The sequence below is a fragment of the Triturus cristatus genome, chromosome 4_1 (assembly GCF_964204655.1).
Source record: "Triturus cristatus chromosome 4_1, aTriCri1.1, whole genome shotgun sequence".
NCBI lineage: Eukaryota > Metazoa > Chordata > Amphibia > Caudata > Salamandridae > Triturus > Triturus cristatus.
In genome coordinates, this window is record NC_140585.1 from 563,454,412 (window position 1) to 563,476,025 (window position 21,614).

Below are 21,614 nucleotides of genomic sequence, written 5' to 3' on the forward strand. Positions count from 1 at the left end.
TTTTCTTTTCTTTTTCTTCTTTAGTGGGATATTGTTCTGGCAAGTGAGTGGTATCGTTTTGGAGTATATAGGTCTTTCTGATAGACGCATTTTGTCTATTACTTATTTTACAAAGTGTTTGTTGTTGTTGACTTGTTTGACAAGTTACCTTTATTAGTAAGGATTATGGCTAGCTGTAGAATGACTGCTCAGCAGGTTGTTGGTATGCTGCTTGAATCTTCCTCTGAGCAAGATTATGAGACTGACAGTGCGTCTGAGGGAGAGGAGGGAGGGCAAGATTCAGGCAGTGAGTTTTCTCTCCACATGGAATCATCGGATGATGAAGATACTCTCAGTGCGGATGAAGGTACTCTCAGTGCGGATGAAGTGCCTGTTTTAGAGGGGGACACTGATGTGCCGATGGTGCAGCAAGAGACATCGGTATTGCAGCCTGAGGCTGCAAGGCTTCCTACTGGAAGTGCTGGACTCTGGGTTGATCCTAACATGGTGCAGCCGGTGTTGCCTGCCTTTAGTGTGGATGCAGGGTATAGAGTGGATTGCGAAAATGTTTAGACAGTTCTTTCAGTTGTTTATGGATGATGTATTTTTGGCTGAGATTGTTGAGCAGACTAATTTGTATGCTGAACTGTTTTTGAGGGACCACAGTGCCATACTTAAGCCCCACTCTAGAGCTACCCGGTGGACTCCCACAAATCTGGATGAGATGAAGAAGTTTTTGGGTTTTACTTTTTTGATGAGCTTGATAAGGAAGCCATCCATGGCTTCAGTTGGTCTACCAGTCCCTGTATGGCAACGGCCATATTTCCTGCGATTATGACCCGTGATCGGTATTTACTTTTGCTTCGGATGCTGATTTTGTTGATAATACTTTGGCGTTGGCACAAGATCACCCTGACTGTGACCGTCTTTTTAAGATTCAGCCTGTTCTTGATCATTTTGTAGATCGATTTTCAGAGATCTACTCCAGGGAAAGAAATATCTATTGATGAGTCTTTGGTCCTGTTCAAGGGCCGTTTGGTTTTTAGGCAGTACATCCCTAGCAGGAGGGCACGTTATAGAATTAAGCTGTATATGTGGTCTGAGAGTAGGACAGGATATGTTTTTAATTTCCGTGTGAACACTGGTAGGGATTCCACTATTGACCCCCCCGGTTGTCCGTCCACTTTTGGAGTTTCAGAGAAAATTGTGTGGTATCTTGCTAGAGGACTGTTTAACAGAGGCCACCATTTGTACCTTGATAACTTCTACACTGCTGTGCAATTGTTTAAGGAATTGTTCAAAGTGGACACTTTTGCTTGTGGCACAATCCGCTCTAACCGTAAAGGTTATCCAAAAGAACTTGTTTCCAAAAAACTTCAGAGGGGGCAGTGCAGTTCCTTGCGTAGTGATGAACTACTTGCTGTAAAATTTGTGGACAGGAGGGATGTGTACATGCTGACTACCATCCATGATGAGAGTACTTCACCTGTGGCTGTTTTGGGTCACTTTGCTGAAGTACGCAAACCGGTGTGCATTTTAAACTACAATAAGCACATGGTTGGTGTTGATAGAGTAGATCAAAGGTTGGAACCTTAAACTGCTATTCGTAAGGCGTACATTTGGTACAAAAAGTTGGCCATCCATCTCTTCAATTTAGCAACTTTCAATGCTTTTATTGTGTACAAGGAGTGTTCTCCTGAGTCAAAGCTGACTTTTGTTCAATTTCAGCAGTCTGTGATAGGAAGCCTTGCTGTTGTGGAACAGGCAAGGGTTCCTAGAGTTGGAGTGGCGGAGTGTCTCTTGGCTGGTGGTGTGTGTGGACTGGCAGTTGGCTGATGGTGTGCGTGGACTGGCACTTGGCTGGTGGTTATGTGTGGACTGGCACTTGGCTGGCAGTGAGTGGACTGGCGCTTGGCTGGCGGTGTGTGTGGACTGGCACTTGGCTGGCGGTGAGTGGACTGGTGCTTGGCTGGCGGTGTGCGTGGATGGGCACTTGGCTGGGGTGTACATGGACTGGCGCTTGGCTGGCAGTGTGCGTCGACTGGTGCTTGGCTGGTGGTGAGTGGGCCTGAGCTTGGCTGGCAGTGTGCGTAGACTGGTGCTTGGCTGGCGGTGAGTGGGCTGACACTTGGCTGGCGGTGTGGGAGTAGTGACTAGCTGCTGGTCACTACACACCCTGCTAGCCAAACGCCAATCCACGCAATCCGTGAGCTGGTGTGGTTGCTGTGTCAAGAATGTGAGCGTGTGAAAGTGATGGGCCCTTGAATGGCGCTGTCTGCTGGTGTGAGTGTTGTAATGTGCTGGGCCCACGGCTGGCCGTGTGAATGGTTTTGTATGTGTCACACGTATGAAAGGTGTATAAATGGCCTGTAAAGAGGTTGGTTACTTGTCGTGGCTTTACAGCTCACGAGCTGAGTCAAGGGTTCAGTTTCTCGTACTTTCAATTTTTAACAGTGCATTTCTTTTTTTTGAAATCCCTGGTTAATACAACTATATATACACTGAACCATCGCTCACCCTCGTGCCAAATCCAACCAGTATGTATGTGTGCTTGAGGAATAGATGGTTGTGTAGAAAAAAATGTCTAGTCTGTTTTTGTCAAGCAGGGTGTACCTTGTACCTTTTTGTGAATGTTTTAATGTGTTGGTTTTGTGCCTGGTGGTGTGAACGGTCTTGTGTGTATCATGTATGAAAGTTGCATTTCATTTTTGTGAAATCTCTTGTTAATACAATTTTATATACTGAACCATCACTCGCCCTCATGCCAAATCCAACCAGTATGTGTGTGTGCTTGAGGAATAGATGGCTGTGCAGTAATGTTTGTCTATTTTGTCTCTCTGCCAAGCTGTACATTTCATTTAAACCTAACAACTGTAGTTTTTGTCGTAGACTAAACACCCATGGGAGTGCATGGTGATTTCTCTCTTGTGGATCCCAACAAGTTATCTTACTCACAATGTCCTGCAAACCTCAAAATGTGACTGTGACATTTTCCTTGCATTATTGTGCCAAAATTTTCTCACGGCGGAAAGTAGAAACAAATTTCCAACCCCCCTGCATTTCTCCAAGTATCCTAATAGAAATCGTACCTCACTTGTATGGGTGGGCCAAGTACCCATGGCAGGGAAGGGCCCCAAACCTATTGATGTGACATCAAAATTACCTATCACAAAACAACCTGGTTTTGCAAGGGGGGTCCCATGGGTTTTTGGCCCCGTGATCGGCGGCCAACTAAGGAAACCTACCAAACCCACAAATTTCTGAAAACTAGCCGCCCAGGGGCTTCCAGTGAGGAATGGCTTGCGTGGATCCCCCATCATTTCCTTACCCAGAATCCCCTGCAAACTTCAATTTTAGCTGAAAAAAATCACTTCTTTCACACATCTTTGTGTGGGAAAGTTGTTGCATCACCGGGCTCACACAAATTTCCGACCACCCAGCATTCCCCCAGGTCTCCTGATAAAAATGGTGCCCCACTTGTGTGGGAGGCCCAAGTACCCGCGGCAGGCAAAGGCCCAAAATGTAGTGATGCGTCATCAAAATTGCATATCTCAAAATCACCTGGTTTTGCAAAGGGACTCACCTGGGTTCTTGGCCCCGTGCTCGGCGGCCATCTAGGGAAACCTACCAAACCCACACATTTCTGAAAACTAGATACCCAGGGGCTTACAGGGAGGTATGGCTTGCATTGATCCCCAACGTTTCCTTACCCAGAATCCCCTGCAAACCTCAATTTTAGCTGAAAAAATCACTTTATTCACACATTTTTGTGTGGGAAAGTTGTGGCATCACCGGGCTCACACAAATTTCCCACCACCCAGTGTTCCCCCAGGTCTCCCGGTGAAAATGGTGCCTCACTTGTGTGGGAGGCCCAAGTACCCGTGACATACAAGGGCCCAAAACGTAGTGAGGCGACATCAAAATTGCGTATCTCAAAACCACCTGGTTTTGAAAGGGGGGTCACCTGGGTTTTTGGCCCCGTGCTCGTCGGCCATCTAGGGAAACCTACCAAACCCACACATTTCTGAAAACTAGACACCCAGGGGCTACAAGGGTGGTATGGCTTGTGTTGATCCCCAACGTTTCCTTACCCAGAATTCCCTGCAAACCTCAATTTTAGCTGAAAAAATCACTTTATTCACACATTTTTGTGTGGGAAAGTTGTGGCATCACCGTGCTCACACAAATTTCCCACCACCCAGCGTTCCCCCTGGTCTCCAGGTAAAAATGGTGCTTCACTTGTGTGGGAGGCCCAAGTACCCGCAACAGGCAAGGGCCCAAAACGTAGTGAGGCGACATCAAAATTGCCTATCTCAAAACCATCTGGCTTTGAAAGGGGGTCACCTGGGTTTTTGGCCCCGTGCTCGGTGGCCATCTAGGGAAACCTACCAGACCCAAACGTTTCTGAAAACTAGACACCCGGGGGCTTCCATGGAGGTATGGCTTGTGTGAATCCCCCAACGTTTCCGTACCCAGAATCCCCTGCAAACCTCAATTTTAGCTGAAAAAATCACTTTTTCACACATTTTTGTGTGGGAAAGTTGTGGCATCACCGGGCTCATACAAATTTCCCACCACCCAGCATTCCCCCAGGTGTCCCGGAAAAAATGGTGCCTCACTTGTGTGGGAGGCCCAAGTACCCGCGACAGGCAAGGGCCCAAAACGTAGTGAGGCGACATCAAAATTGCATATCTCAAAATCACCTGGTTTTGCAAAGGGACTCACCTGGCTTCTTGGCCCCGTGCTCGGCGGCCATCTGGGAAACCTACTAAACCCACACATTTCTGAAAACTAGACACCCGGGTGCTTCCAGGGAGATATGGCTTGCATTGATCCCCAACGTTTCCTTACCCACAATCCCCTGCAAACCTTAATTTTAGCAGAAAAAAATCACTTTATTCACACTTTTTTTGTGGGAAAGTTGTCGAATCACTGGGCTCACACAAATTTCCCACCACCCAGCGTTCCCCCTGGTCTCCCGGTAAAAATGGTGCCTCACTTGTGTGGGAGGCCCAAGTACCCGCAACAGGCAAGGGCCCAAAACGTAGTGAGGCGACATCAAACTTGCCTATCTCAAAACCACCTGGTTTTGCAAGGGGGTGGGTGGAAATTTGTGGATCCACGCAGATTCCAAAACTTAACACCACAGAAATGTGGGGAAATTGTGCTTTTTTGGACAATTTTTTAGGTTTGCAAGGGATTTTGGGTAACAGACCCTGGTGGGAGGCAGTCAAGTCATCCCATCCTGGATTCCATTGGGTGTCTAGTTTTAAAAAATGTATAGATTTGCTAGGGTTCCCTAGGTGCCGGCAGAGCTAGGGTTCAAAAACTACTGCTAGGCACTTTGCCAAAAAAGGGTAATTTTTCACTGCGAAATTGAGGTGTGACCACGTTGCATTTTGGGTCGTTTCCTGTCGCGGGCACTAGGCCGACCCACACAAGTGAGGTACCATTTTTCTCGGAAGACTTTGGGGAACGCGGTGTGGTTGGAAAATTGTGGATCCACGTAGATTCCAAAACTTTCCACCACAGAAATGTGTGAAAATTTTGCTTTTTTGGACAATTTTTTAGGTTTGCGAGGGATTCTGGGTAACAGACCCCGGTAGGAGGCAGTCAAGTCACCCCATCCAGGATTCCCTTGGTGTCTAGTTTTCAAAAATGTATAGGTTTGCTGGGTTTCCCTAGGTGCCGGCAGAGCTAAAGTTAAAAAACTACAGCTAGGCACTTCGCAAAAAAAAGGGTACATTTTCATTGTGAAAATGTGGTGTGTTCACGTTGGGTTTTGAGCCATTTCCTGTTGTGGGCACTATGCCTACCCACACAAGTGAGGTACCATTTTTATCGGGAGACTTAGGGTAATTCAGATTTTTAAAGCAACTGTTATTACCTATTGATTTATGATTCAGTTCTGCCTTCCAAATGAAAGACATTGTGTAAAAAAGAAGTCATTTTGAAAAATTACCGATAATTCTCATGCTAGTATGAGTATTCCCAATTTCGAAAATGTGCAAATATGTACTATTTCTAAACTCTATAATTTGTTCCCATTTCAGAAATACATAGGTGTCTTTCATACCGATTTTTCCATGTATACATTTTCCCACAATAATTGCTTTATACCCGGAACATAATAAAAAACCATTGCAAATTGCTGCTCAGTTTTTGACTCTGGGTTCGTCGGGTTCTTGGTGAACCTACAAGTCCTATATATACCGACAACCAGGAATGTCCAGCGGATGTAACGGTATATTGCTTTCAAAGAGCTGTCATAATTAGAAGAAGTTACAGGTGAAAACGTTGACACAAAAGCCTGTTTTTTTCAACTAATTTTCAATTTTTCCTATATTTAACTGTTAGTTTCTATAGAGAAACCTTGATGGATTTACACAAATAACCCCTTGCGGAATTCAGAATTTTATCTACTTTTCTAAAATGTATAGCTTTCCAGGATCCATTATTGATTTCATACCCATTTCTACCATTAACTGGAAGGATGTTGAAAGCACAAAAAATAGCAAAAATAGGCTATGTTCCAGAAAAATGCCCAAACTGTTTAAAAAACGTTGGTTTTCTGACAAATGTCTGTCATTCCCTAAAAGCTGGGAAAATGGTGATTTCAGCCACACAAACCCTTTGTTGATACCATTTGCAGAGAAACACCCAGACACTTTCATTTGCAGCCTGTTTTTCCCATTTTTTCCCCAAAAATCAAAATGTTGCTGTATTTTGGCTAATTTGTGAGACCCCTCCAGGGGAATCCACAAACCCTGGGTACCTTTAGAATTCCCATGATGTTGGAAGAAAAGGATGCAAATTTGGTGTGGATACCTTATGTGGTCAAAATGTTACAGGGGCCTAAGCGCGCACTACCCCAAATAGCAAAAAAGGCTTAGCACAGGGAGGAAAAGGCCTAGCAGCGAAGGGGTTAACTGCGCCTTTGGTGAAACCTTCTGTTCCTTCTTGGGATCTGTCATTGGTTCCTCACACTCTTTAGTTTCCTCCTTGTGAGCCTTTATCTTTGGTGGGTTTGAAGTTTCTTTCCTTTAAAGTTGTGTTTATAGTGGCTATCACATCAGCTAGACTCTTGGGAGAATTGACTGACTTAAGGTGGTAACCTCTATTTTTATGTTTCATGGAGGATGCAGTCGTGTTGAAATTAGATGCTGGGTATATTCCTAAGATTCATTCTAAGATTAATTCTTCACAAGAACTTATCTTGCCCTGTCTCTCTCCTTCTTCTTCAGAATAACAGTTGTTACATACATTAGTTGTTAAACGTGCATTAACTGTATATGTGGACAGATCAGAGGCTTCAGGTCTTCTGACAGTCTCTATCTGATTTTTAGTCTTTCAGGACAAGGGAAAGTAACATCTAAAGTGACTCCCAGTCGTTGGAATAAAGACACCATCTCATTGGTATATCAGGGCTCTGGTTTGCCTTGTCGGTCCAATATTCAGGCGAAGTCCATTAGGGGGCTTTCCACTACATGGGCTGCTTTCAAACGAGTTTCCTTGGATGAGATTTACCAAGCTGGTACTCGGGCATAGGAACATACTCTTATTGAACATTATTGGTTAAATTGTGCTCCATCAAGTCACAAGAATTTTGGAAGTCGTGTATTACAGGCCTTGGAAGGCTCTGACTGTGGACTCTGTAATCTGTTACTTTAAATTAGATATGGCATTAAATCACTTGAATGAGCTTATATCCTTGTTGGTGTGTTCTTTTATGCTCTTTCATGTTCTGGGACTGACAAAGGCCCTCATCTGTGGGGATATGATTTAGTATGCCTCATTAGTAGGGACTGGGTCAAAGACGAGGGATTTAGAGGTAATACCCTGATTACTTACCAGTAATCCTCTTTACTCTTAGTCCTTTTTGTCCTCAACCCAACCATACTTCCCAGTCATCCTCCTGATATCAAGCCTTTGTGATGCTTGGTATTTCTAGAGGTGCTAAGTTAAGGTTGAGATAATTATAGACCTTAGCTGGAGTGTTGGTGAGGTCAGCAAGCGATTCCTGTTTTGTTTTGTGTCCCTGATTGGGCAATAATTAATTAGAAAGGACTGGGTTGAGGACGAGAAGGACCAAGAGTAATGAGGATTACTGATAAGTAATCAGGAGAGTACTTCTTGGCACGAGGCCCCACCCCTCCAATGCCCCGCCCCCTCCTCACACAGTGAATATCATATTGGAGTTGACAGGTCTGCACTCCTAATCATGGTCCTCTCTACAAATTCAGTTGCTATCCCTTGTTATTAAGAGATTGAGCAACCTGTTCTGTTTTTGCTTCCACCCTGATTGAAAAGCTTTATTGAATGATTACATCGTTTTTTGTGACAGTATCAAGAATATTACAAACAAAATATTTCTTCTCAAATACTTACAAAGACATTTTCAGGCAAGGTGGTTGATTTTTCGTATTTCTTGAGTTGTTTCTCATTTGTCTCTGCATTACTGAAATAGAAAAAAAATACAAAATTGTTAATTTATGATTGATTTTTAGGGTCATTTTGGTACTAATTGTAAATATCTATCATAAAATAATCTCACAGCTATTTAATATCATAAAACACTTATGTGCTTATTTTATGTGTTTGTTGTTCGAAACTTAGGCCTTACCGGGTACCATAGCACTGTAAAAACTATGGGGCATATTTATAATAACTGACGCATCCCTGCATATCAGCAGGGATGCGCCAGTTATTTTGCGCCCCAGCTCCGCCACCATGGATGCGCCGCATTTATAATGCGGTGCACCATGGGGCAAAAACGGCACAGATGCGTCACGCATCTGTGCCGTAAAAGTGGCGCATTTCTGGAGTTGCGTCGCAAGTACGACGCAGCTCCAGCAATGCTCTGGGGGGCCCTATCTTCACAATGCTGCGTCAATCCTTACGCCTGCTTCAAGCAGGCGCAGGGTTTTGACGCAGCATGGGCTCAAAAGTGACTGAGTGAAATCTTGTAGATTTCACTCAGCCACTTTTAGGAGGCGTTCCTGCGCCGGAACGCCCCTACCTGCCCTGGAACGCCTACATGTGGCGCAGGGCTTTACAACGTGACGCATCTCCCAGATGCGTCACGTTGTAAATACCCCGCACCATGGCGCAGGATTTGCGCCGCTGCTGCGTCACAAAAGTGACGCAACGGCGGCGTAAATGAGGCGCAAGACAAACATAAATCTGCCCCTATGACATCAATATTGGAGCACAATCTTTGGGGAGGGACTCATAGAAGGGAATGGAGGCGTGCTTACTTTGTAAAATAATGAGCGCTGGTATCCAAAGCGGTGCAAAGAAGCCCATGGCCAGTGCAGTTAAATTCCGGCGCGCCTAATAGCAAGGCTTTGTAGTCCTGGAACCCCCCTCCGAACTCTTTAATCCACTGCTAGACACCACTCTCTCCTTTATCATACTCTTGCAGGTGCCTGCTTTCTCCTTTGGTGACAGTTTAGCAGTCTTTCTCTTCCTTCTTCTTTCCTGCTTGTGCGTTTCCCACTCTTGCTCGTGGAAAATGATCAGTGCAGAAAAATAAGTGCTGATCCCTAACAAGCAATTGCAATGCAATAGGTCTCGTATTTGTGAGAGTTTGAGCTATTGGCATTGTAAATTACAGTCTTTTATTTATGTATTTTGAAAACCTGCAGGTGGTGCGTAAACACGCACTTTGTATTTATAGTTGTTGCTTACGAGAAGCAAGGCTGGCAGTAACTGTGCCAAGGACTACAAGTACAAAGTGTGTGTTCACGCACCGCTTACAGGTTTTCAAAACACATAAATAAAAGGCATTGGCATTAAGAATAGCTAAAACTCTCGCAAGCGCGAGTCCTATTGCATCGCAAATACTTGTTTCTACTTTCAGTGTTTTTAATTTCTTTTGCATATATGCTTGCTGAGCTTGTGTAATTATTTAACTGCAGATGGGGAAGTCAATGGATGTAAGAATGAGTGGGTGAATAGGTGTGCATCTATGATGAGTTATTGAACGGCTAGACTCACCAGCGACTTAAGAGGTGCTTTCATTTATATGATGTATTGGCATTGGCAATGCTTGTTTTGGTTCTTCAGGGGGTAGAGTTTGGATTTCATTTGGGTTGCTATAGACACTGCTGCAGGTAAGGGCACGACATTAAGCAGGGGTAGTGTGGGCTGATTGGAAGGGGGAAATACTGGCGTTTGTATGGAAGCAAACGAGGGTGAGGGGGGATTACTGAAGTCTTGTATGGAGGCAAAGGGGGAGCAGTAGGAAAGAGAGCAAGAAGCAAAATAAAGTGATTTTTTTTTTACTAAGGGTTACGCTGCACAATATTGCGTTGCACCTGCAGCTTTTAAAGTGGGGTGTGAATCAACGTAAGTGCTTTGTGTTGTTCTGCAGAAGCGCTCCTGTAAAATATTAGTAAATAACTCCGTATTTGTTTATAAATTGAAAAGACCTGGTGAAAGAGGGGACCGTCAGGAAAAGTGAAACAGGAGGCCGGAGGGGATGGGTGAACCAGAGAATTTAAAGGGAGAAGAGATTTAAGGGTAAGGAGAGAAAAAAGAAGTAAAGATATCCATACAAGGAAACTCCAGAAGAACAAATTAAATATACAGAAAAGTAACGAAGAACGTGTGGATGTAGAAGAGCAAAAAAGAAGAAAGAAAGAAATTGAGACCACAGAAGAGCAAAGAAAAATATTTAGAGAGAATGAGAAAATGTGTGCTGAAGAGTTGTGTGTGTATGAAAGCAGGGCCATCAAAGAAATGAATGAATGAATGAATGAAGTATGTTGAGTTGGGTAGTAGCAGCATATGATATTACAGCGCTTGGAGACATAGGTCATACATAACACGCTACATAACTCACACAAGCATGTATGGTAGGCAGTAGGGGACATGGGGGTGCAAGAAACACATGCCTAAGATGGGAGAGGTTGAAGGTGAGATGGTCGTGGGAGAAGGCCACTGTGAAGAAGAGGTTAAGAAGTTGAAGACACGGTTTGATCTTGCCCCCCGGTTGTGCCCTGCTCCCTGGATCGGCCCCAGCCCTGATCCCAATTTCTGCCTGTCCCTGGTTCCTCCCTGTCTGCGCACACCTGTTGTTGAAACCGGGCACTCATGCGACATTAATGCCCCACTCTTCCCCTTAGCAACCAGGCATTAACTGGGGGCAGTAAGCGCCCTGTCCTTTCGTCTCTAAGAACATCACACGATTAGAGATCACTTTAATAGTTCCCAACCCTGTGACCTCACCACCACCCCAGGAGGAATTAGTGCAGGAAATATGGGCTGAAAGTGGCACCACCTGCGCCCTTTACTATCCTTGGAGACTTTTGACTTCTCAGCTCGCCCATGGACTGGAGGTCATCTTCAGGGGCCTGTTAAACAAGGATGGGGGCATGTTGGGGCTCCCTGCTTGAGGCCTTTCACACCAGGAAATGCAATCCTGGTCTATACCTGTCAGAGCAACGGTTTAAAGAAGCTGCGAAAGTTAAGACAAAGCAGATAAAACAATGACAACAAACGGAAATGCTGCAGATAGGGAACGTGCTTAAAGTGAAGAAGGCCATGTACAGGCGCATCATGAAGGACCTGTTTCAAGCCCAGCGGACAGAGGCTTGAGGCAACCAGGAACAGGCAGGCCTGATGAACTTACACGCAAGCAGATAATCACAACATACCTACCGTAATGTCGGGAAGCGAGGGGACACACAAGGGCATGGACTAGGCCGCAGGTTTGGGCCACTGTAATAATTGTGACACACACTCAGTAAATGTTCCTGGGCCAAGACCCCGAGCGGTCTTGAGCCCCTTTATTTAAACCCTCAGGGAAGCCCCCCCTCGGGGTGCGTGGGTGCGTGATAAGCGTACGTGAACGGGCCGGGTGGCACCGTCACTACATCCCTCCAATCTTTTAGATACAACAACCCTTCTCGGGTGAGTGTTCAGTCTCTCTTGGCACAACACGCAAAGTCTCTCAGTCTCTGGCTAGGGGCAGGATTCGGCCGGAGACCATACCTCTGGCTCCGGGAGTTCACTCTTGCTTCCGACCCTTCCGGTTCCTTCTCTGCCTCGGGGAACACAGTTCCAGAGTTTTCCGCTTCTTCCACCACATCTCCTTCTCTTCCAGGTTGTTGTCGCAAATTCTCAGGACTTCCTGAGGGGCCTCCGAGGGGATTGCCCCGTCTCTGTCTTCCAGATCTTCCATGGCTTGGTCATCCGATGTGCCATCTGCGACTTTCTTGTCCATTGATTACCTCCCAAACTTCGGGCTCAAATGGGGTGCGATATTTCCAGCTTGGGTAGCGGTCTTTCACCACAACTCTGTCTCCAACCCAGATGCTCATTGACCGAGCCCTTCGAGCCTGGCTCGCCTTGTCATTAGACGCTTTCCTTCAGTCCTGGGCTGCACCTTGATCTAGCTCTGGGGGACTCAACGATGTATTTCCAGGAATGATGTCTCTTGGCGCCATTCGAAACATTAGGTGGGCCGGCACGCACCGGGTGGTGCAGTGTGGGGTTTGACGATAAGCACTGAGAAACTGTGAGAGGCACTGCTCGGCATCTTCTCCCTTCATCCTGATGGCCCGGTTCATTGTACGCATGAACCGCTCTACCTCTCCATTCGCCCAGGGCCGCTGTGGCGTGATCTTCTGGTGTCGGATACCACTGGAGGCCAGGTGGTCCTGAAAGTCTCTACCTTGGAATGGCGGCCCGTTATCAGATTTGATCTCTTCCGGCAGTCCCATCATGGCAAAAGTGCACCCCAGAGCTGGCTGGACATGGTGGAATGCTGTCGACGACACTACCTCCACCACCGGGAATTTCGAGTGAGAGTCAACGAGCACCAATGTGTTCCGTCCATCAGGGAATGACCCAAAGTCGATGCTCACTTTTCACCACGGCTCCAGACACGGATCTTCAGTGATCACCAGTAAGGGTGCAGGGTCACCGCCCATGATGTTGCAGGAGTGACATGTCCGAACAGCTTCCTCAACCATGGCGTCCATTCCCGGGAACCAGATTTTGCTCCAGAGTCTGGCCTTGGTTTATGAGACACCCTTGGTGCGCTAGGCGGACCACCTCCTTCTGCAGGATCCTCGGGATCACAAGTGTGGTTCCCCGCAAGACCACTCCATGGAGCCCCTCGCTGAGCTCGCTTTGCACCCTTCACATGTGTTGCCGGAATAGTCGTTCCTCCGCAGTGAGGGGGCTGACACCGTCCAGAAAGTGACGCCAGTTCCGATTGGCTAACGTGGCTTTGACTTTGACGAGGCACTCGTCTGATTCTGTTGCTTTCCCAATGTTGTTGAGCATAAGGGCAATGGGACACGCTTCCAGAGAGACCATCCGGACAAACTCTTCGGTGTAGTCCTCGTCTGCCGGTGCATGGAGCGGCCGGATCGGGCAAGGGTGACGCGACAGGAAGTTGGCCGGGTTGTTGGCCCCTGGCTGGAAGATCACCTCGAAGTGGTATATTTGTAGCTGCACTGCCCACCTCTCGATCCGGGGAGGAGCAATTCGAGCAGTGCCGGCAAAGAGTGGGACAAGAGGCTTGTGATCGGTGATCATTTGAAATTCGTGCCCATACAGGAACAGATGGAAGTGCTGGCATGCCCATTTAATGGCTAGGGCCTCACGCTCTATCTGCGCGTACCGCATCTCTGTGGCAGTCAGCGCCCGGCTGGCATATGCGGTGGGGACCCATTCCTTGGACTCGGTCTCTTGCATCAGGACTGCCCTAGGCCTACGGGGCTGGCATCCACTACTACCTCCGTGCGCCGATGCGGGCGGAAAGATGCTATGACATGGTCATTGATGAGGGCCTCCTTGACTGCATGAAACGCCAGCTCTTCCTTGGCGGACCAGACCCATGGTTGACCGCCCTTTGTGAGGATACGGAGCGGCTCGGATAGGGACGCCAAGTTGGGGATGAACCGGCCACAGTATGTGGCCATTCCCAGGAAACTTCTGACTTTGGTGGCTGACGTGGGTCTCGGGGCAGATCGTATGGCCTCCGCTTTCTTCGGGTCCACCCACAGCACTTCCCTCGAGAAGACGTATCCAAAGAAGTCTACCGACTCCAGATAGAATGAGAATTTGGCTTTGTGCAGGGTGAGTCAGTTGTCCGCTAGTTGTTGAAGGGTGGCTCGGAGGTGTACATGATGCTCCTCCAACGTCTTGAAGAACATCAGAATGTCATCACTTAAATTGATTACACCTTGCAGTCCTGAGAGTGATTCTCTGATGGCGTTTTGGAACACCTCCGCGGCTGACGAGACGCCAAAGCTCAGCCGCTTGTAGCGACGCAGTCCCACGTGAGTGGAAAACGTTGTGATGTTCCTACTGTCGGGGTGTAGTTCCAGCTGGTGATACCCCGCATTGAGGTCGAGTTTGGTGAACCATTTGGTGCCAATCAGGTCAGCCACGATGTCGTCCATCGTGGGTGTGAGATGGCGTTCCCTCGTGATGGCCCTGTTAGGCTGGCGCATGTCGACGCAGAGTCTAATGGCTCACTGCTGCTTCGGCTTTGGGGCTACGACGAGAGGGGACACCCACGGAGTGGGGCCCGACACCTTCTCTATCACCCCTAAGTCCTCCAGCTTCCTCAACTCCTCTTCCACTTCCACAAGTGAAATGACACCCTTCGGTGCCTCAGCACCATGGGCCTGATTGTCGGATCTATGGGCAGTTTAAATGTCTTTCCCTTTAAGCATTCAAGGCCTTCAAACAGCATTGGAAAGTCTCTGAGCATCTCACAGGCATGCAGATCATGCACCTGGTTCACAAAGAACACGAGCTCCAGGTCCTCCGCCGTGTGGCAACTGAGGAGGGTGCCTTGTCTTCCTTTGGTGATGTGGAATTTCGTGCTCAGACTCTGGCCTTCACTGGTAACTTTGACCTCCATGACTCCTCTCAGAGGAAGTGGCTTGTCACTGTCGTACATGTAAATCCTGGCCTTGGACGGGCGTGGCGATAGTTTCTCATACTGGTCATTGTCCATCACGTTGACTAACGCCCCGTTGTCTATGAGAGCACTTACGTGGGACCCTGCTACGGTGATGTTGCACATGGGCAGTGGTTGGCGCTTTGTTCCTTCCAGGCCAACAAACGACACAAAGAACACCTCGTCGTCTTCCGTTCCAAAGCCAAACCCTGGTGGGGTGCTGTCTACTTGGTCTATTGGGTCTTCCACCATTAGTTGCCTCACGGCTGTTGAGAGCCCACGTGGGCTCGAGGCAGTGCTCCGTCCTCTTCCACTCCTGCAGACTTTTGCGAAGTGATTGAGTTTTTCACATTGTGAACACGTCTTGCCTCTTGTGAAGCACCTCCGCCCTGGAGGGTGATCTAGGCCACAGTTTCCGCACGTGTTCTTCTGAGAAGGTCTTGTGGCTCCTCTCGACTGACAAGGTCTTCTCTCGACCACTCTTTCCTCCTTGATCATGGGCCTCCGCTGTGGCATGGGCAGCTCGTGGGACCTGGCGAGTACAAGGATTTCATCTAGACCGATTCCGGGTTGTCGTAATATGAGGCATCGCAGTGTGACAGACCAACATCCCTGGATGATCTGCGCCCTTAACTCTTTCCTCTGGTCCGGCAGTGTGCATGAGCTTGCAAGCTTCCGTAAGCAGGCGTAGAAGATGTCTATGGTCTCGGCCTCACCCTGCCGCACCTGCCGGAGCTTGAAATGTTCAAAATCAGGGTTTATTTGAAGATCTGTCCGGCAAGGTCTCGATAAGGTCTTACAGCTCGCCGCTCCCATTGCACATGAGCAGCAACCTCTTCACCTTCCCATCCGTCTCCCGCACGGCAATGAAGTAATGGTCCAGGCAGCCAATCCAGGACTTCCATCGCACTGCGGCAGTGGACGGATCTGATAGTTCGCTAAAAGGAGGTAACGGGGCAGCTGTGGCATGACCGGGCTGTGCGCAGGCTGGTGGGTCAGCACGCTGAGGGGGTGGTACTGCCTGGGGAGTGCCCTCTCCATCGGCGCCTTGAACACTCATCTAATCTAACATTCATCTAATGTGGGTCAGCAATGTAGTGTGTTGAGGCACGATGATCTGTTGACGCTGGGCGGTGCAGCGTACACTTGGGAGAGGGTCCCTCGCTGGACTGTGGCGAGTGGGCAGGCACACATGGATGTGGCGTCAGTGTGGGCGCCGTGAAGTTGCAATCTGGACACCAGTGCAGAAGCGGGAAACCCTGAGCATCTGCTGGCTTTGCTTGGTGTCCCAGCTGTGCGTGGTCACTGGGGTGAGTCCTTTCCCCAGGCACTCAAACACAGGGTGGCACGAGGATCTCTGACTCCTTTGCGTAGTCTGTTGTGTAAGTGGTGTCCCCCACGTCATACAACAGTCTGTCCTCTACTCTGCACTGTGGGCTGGATGTGCAAGCTTCACTGAGCAAATGACTGTTGGAAACCTGCAGGGGGCGCTGAGCTGAGGGCCTTTGTACGTGAAGAGTGGAGTCTTCCAGTAACGCGGAGATGCAGCCAGCAGGATGCGCTGTGATGTGCAGAGCTTCGCCCGCCGGCTCGACCACGTGACTGTGGGAGCACGGCGGGGCAGCGATGAGGCAGGGTGCTGGTGTGAACTTAGAGGCAGCATGGCAGCTGGCCTGGGCAGCGCGCGCACACATCCGCGAGCAGGGCGGCCTCACCTCTGGCACCGCTCCGCGCGCCGAAGTCACCAATCTGATGCGATGGCCAAAAACGTGGCGCGCCTTCGAGGCAGTGCACACCAACAGAGCTCTACTCCAGGCGGTCAGGCGTGCGCAGGGTGGGCACCCGCCTTCAGCATGCGTGGCCTCATGCGCGCAGACTGCGCAGACATTGGGACTACAGCGGTAGGAACTGGACAGGAGCCGCAGATACTGGGTATCTCTGTGCAGACTAGGAGTGGGCGGAATTTGCGAAATCCACTTTCGCAAATTATCGTAAAAATGTTAAAAATGATCGCAAACACGCGGAAATATCGCGAAGATGCGGAAGTTTTTTTCCCGCATGTTCGCGAGATTTTCTGCATGGTTGTGGCTCGCCAACTTACCCATGTGGTTGCTCGCGGGCGCGGCCATCTTGTTTTCAGTTGTCTCGCGGTGCATGATCGCGAGAAGAAAGACGTGATCGCGCGACGCATGAAGTCACTGCGGGTGCTAACTGTCGCGAGACAGCGCAAATGGCTAAAAACAATACAACATCTCATGGAGAACGCGACCGGATCAAGAAAACTTGTCGGCGAATGCAGGGATTCAGGTAAGGTGATCGCGCGCGCGTGAGAATGTATTATTTTACAGCGCGAGCAAGAAACAAATTATCGCCAAGCTGCGGAATGCGGAAATTTTGACATTTTTGCTCTTTCCGCGGAACGCGAAAATGTCAAATTATCGCAATTTCCGCGAACGGAACAACATTTTAGCCCAGGCCTAGTGCAGACACAGCGAGGCGTGGGAGAGACCTGCCTCATAGCCATTGTAATGTTGGGAAGCAAGGGGACACACGAGGGCATGGACTAGGCCGCAGGTTTGGGCCACTGTAATAATTGCGACACACACTCAGTAAATGCTCACTGGGCCAAGACCCCGAGTGGTCTTGAGCCCCTTTATTTAAACCCTCAGCGAGCCTGCCTTCGGGGTGCGTAGTGCGTGATAAGCATTTGTGAACGGGCCGGGTGGCTCCATCACTACAACTATGAGTTAAGTGACAACAAGCGAAAGAAAAACAGGAGCAGGCAGGCCTGGTGACCTCAGACACAGACAGTCAGTGAGTGAACCAAGTACGGGACAAGCAGCAAGAGGTGAAAGACAAGGTAAAGAAGTAAGTCCTTTAGGAATGGTAAATGAAAAGATAAAAATGGCCAGGAAAATGAGTACTCCCCAGAGCTATCATTGAAACTGCATAAAGTAACTCAGTCGCCGTTCTACTTAGTCGCCATACTGGTGTGCTTTAAATAGCACCCTTTAATGGCCCTAGAAAGGAGAGTAATGTAGGTGAAAAGCGAAATTAAGGAATTCTCATCACCATGTTTATTTGGGTCAAAAGAATTATTACTGTTCCGGACCCACTGTCGTGGGTACACAGAGTGCAGCAACGTATGTGTAAAAAAACCAACAACTTGTTCCTACTAAAAGAAAAAATAAATAGAATTGCTTTATTTCGAAAACAGCGAAGAACCAAGCGATTGCGAAACAGGTGGTAAGAACAAAAATTTTATTTTTGGGAGTTTGCCAAGGCCCCAGTTGAAGCAAGTTATTACCCTCACACCAGGCTCCCAAGTATCCCTGCATGCACGTGCAATAAAGGCTAATTGGCAACTTTCTTTTAGGAGCCTTAGTTCCCACTTGGTGCCTTAAATTGTCTCTTGGAGCATTTGAATTTGTATGCAATGTATGTGCTCTCCCGTTGCCTGTCAATCATAAAGATGAAAGTAAAACTGAAAGTAAGCATGCTCACCCGGAAGTTTAAGCTGCTGAAAAGTAATAGTCGGCGTCATCAATTTTTTATATAAGCGTTATTTTGATTCTCCTTGAATTTTATTGAGACCTTTAAGCTTCTCACTTGGCAACATTTTAGGGCTACAATCTGAGCTATTTGATGAAAACATCGAGGCGATAATGATTTAATCTCAATTGATACACAATTGCCATCCTACCCTAGGACGCATCTAAGAAACAGCACCCGCAATTGCATCAAAATAAAGAAACTGATAAACACGTTTTTTTCCTATTTCTTTACATGCTGGTAGAAGACACCCGCCATTTCTTTTTGTTTTCATTACTTTTGTTTCAATTGCGTTACCCTCGCGGGTGCTGCAATTGCATCAAAAGTAAAGAAATAGAAAACAAATTTCTTTAATTTTGATGCAATTGCGACACCCGTGCGTGTGCTGCGATTGTCACATGTAATGAAAACGAAATGAAATAGCGGTCGGTCGCTTTCGGCATGTAAATAAATAGGAAACAAGCATAAAAGAGCTCGCACAGGGCGGCGCGCAGTTCTCCCCCTGATGTGAGATGTCAGCGCGGCCATCAGTGAGACAGGGAAGAGACGCGAGAGACAGTCCGTGAAAAGTAGGCACTTGGGGAGAAGAAGGCATGTGCACAGACACAGAACAGCAGAGAGAGAGAGAGAAAACGAGGCAATGAGAGTTGATGGCAACGAAAGCCGACTGACTGGAAAAACATAGTGCTTTACCCTAACGCCGCAAGTAAAAGATCCAGTCCGGATGGGCGGTCCTAAAAGGAGACAGGAAGGTAACAAGGAGGAACTAAGAAGACTCATTATCAATCAGAAGCCATCATTTACCATGGACGATGACGTCAGCCAATGAAAAATATGGGCGGGGCTTCCACGGCACTTCCACATTTGTCCCTACTACAATATGCCTCGCAGAGCGAGCAGCGCATGCGCTGCAATGCTAGGCTCGACCTAAAAATGAGTGCTGGCTCCTTCGACCCGCAACCCCCGGATAACATTCAGCCCTGGGATGGTGTGCAAGGCTGTGGGAACAGTTTCCTGCTTGTGCAAAGATTTGGTGATTCTGGCCCTCTATTATGTTTAATAATTGGTAACTAAACCCTTTGCATGTGGGGGTTACTTCTGCTTTTTAAGCTGCTGTGATACCATGTCTACGTGCAGCAAGGCATTGATAGCTGTATGGGTTGGTATTCCTAGGACAGGTAGAAAGGTTTTGAGGACGGTTATAGGGAGGCAGTCGTCCAGAGAGCCAGACTTAAGGCTAGACAATGTGACCCCTCACGTGAGCTCATCAACTGGGTTTCTGAGATACAGGTCAGAGGAGGGGCAGAGTCAAAGGTGCTGATGAAAATACTTGGTGCCCATGTGGCGCTCACCCATCTTGTGAATCTTAATAAATTTGGAGAAGAAAAAGTCTGACAGGTTGTCATGACACAGCTACGACAATGCAACCCCAGGATGAGTTACTGAAGGATGACAGATTTACTTCAAAATCTTAAGCATTTATTTGCAGATGCTAGGTGAATACTGCAGTTGCAAGGTGACAAATGTGGCCTTAGTCATGCTTTCTAACATTTTAAAGTCCTTTCATACTCTAACAGCCAGGCCTTGGCATCCTTTTTCTTCCATCGCCTCTCTCTTTGTCAGGCCTCCAATCTATCCACTCCAAGAGCCATTTGATCTGTGGGTTCATATCCTCCCCTGAAATTGACAATGTTGTGGCAACCCTTTCTGCCAGTTGCCTCATAGCCTAAAAGAGGGCATTAGGGTGAGTGAAGAGGCATATAAAGGTATTTAAAAATGTTTCATGCACTGACTCTAAAACATAAATATCAAAGACCCCCTTTCCCAAGATTGGTCCATCGTGTTTTCTAGGGTACCAGGATAAGCTCTGATGATGATGCATGCCAATAATAGAGTGGATGGGGTTCTTAAAGAGAACATTGCGTGCTAATTATTACTCCATGCGGTAAAAATAATTAGTCTAACTCTGAGATATCTTTGTGATAAAACGACGTTCCACTTGACAATGCAGAGCCCCTAGACTAATTAAATAAGGATGAATGAGGGAGATCAGTCTACACAAATATCGCCTGGTCCAGGAGGGTGGTAGGTTAATATAAAAGTTAGAGGCATTGAGGCACCAACTACACACCACTGGCTCAGGGAGGCCTTGTAAGATTTTATTTAATTAGATTAATCCTGCGACTTTTACTGAAAATCACTCCACGTCGCCTCCTCTCCCCCTGTTTACCTACACTATCCCAACAAAGGGTGATACTCAGATCAGGGTTTAATGTCATCCCCAACCATCTTTTTCAAAGAAACAAGATGACCAGGAGAACATTGAGGAGGTGCTGGTGGTCTATCCAATGAATCTCTCTCCATCACAATAGCCAAATGGTCAGCCTTGGATGACTGGCCTACAGCACTCTGAAGAGGTTTGCTGCTTCACCATATTGAGAGGTTTGGAAACAAATAGTGCATTGGTATTAGAGGGGTCCTTAGTGAGTGAGAGTCCATGGGATCTGATGATGTCTGTGAGGGAGGTCATGTAGCTGTTGAACAGAGTGGGGCTGAGGGATGATCCTTGGGGCAAGCCTCATATGATGTTCTTCGGAGCAGATGTGAAAGGAGATAGATATACATCTACCATCATCGTCGCAACTGACAACATCAGAACCCTCTTCGACCAAGGAAAAAAAGTGGCTTTGATTCTCCTCAACCTGTCTGCAGCATTCAACACCGTCGCTCCCCACATCCTCATCGACAGGACTCCAGAACATAGACATTCAACAACATGCCCTAAAGTGGATTATCTCATTCCTCCCAGGACACACCCAGGTTTTCTGGGTGTGTTCTGGGAGGAAATAAATGATCCACTTGAGGGCATGTTGTTGAATGCCTGTATTGTGGAGTCTGTTGATGAGGATGTGGTGGGCAACGGTGTCGAATGCTGCAGACAGGTTGAGGAGAATCAAAGCCCTCTGGGTGTGTACTGAAAGGAATGAGGTGATCTACTTGAGGGAATCTGAAGATTACCAGGGAAAGTGCCGTTCAGAGGTGTAGGGGGAGGACATTCCAGTCTTTGGTGGCAATGTAGGAGAATGCGCTGCCCTTGCTGAGGGTGCAATGGATGCGGGGGACGTGTGCGAGTGAAGAGGAGCGCAGGTGTCTAAAG

At 47.7% G+C, this 21,614-nt stretch overlaps 1 protein-coding gene across 1 annotated transcript in view; it reads right to left on the reverse strand.

Annotated features, from left to right (window-relative positions):
• LOC146855233 (cadherin-related family member 3-like) overlaps positions 1–21,614 on the reverse strand; it is a 628,588-nt gene that overhangs the window by 41,514 nt on the left and 565,460 nt on the right. Inside the window, exon 22 of the mRNA XM_085651100.1 lies at positions 8,368–8,437. Within this exon, the coding sequence (XP_085507226.1) occupies positions 8,368–8,437 (70 nt within the window). The remainder of the gene's footprint in view (positions 1–8,367; positions 8,438–21,614) is intronic.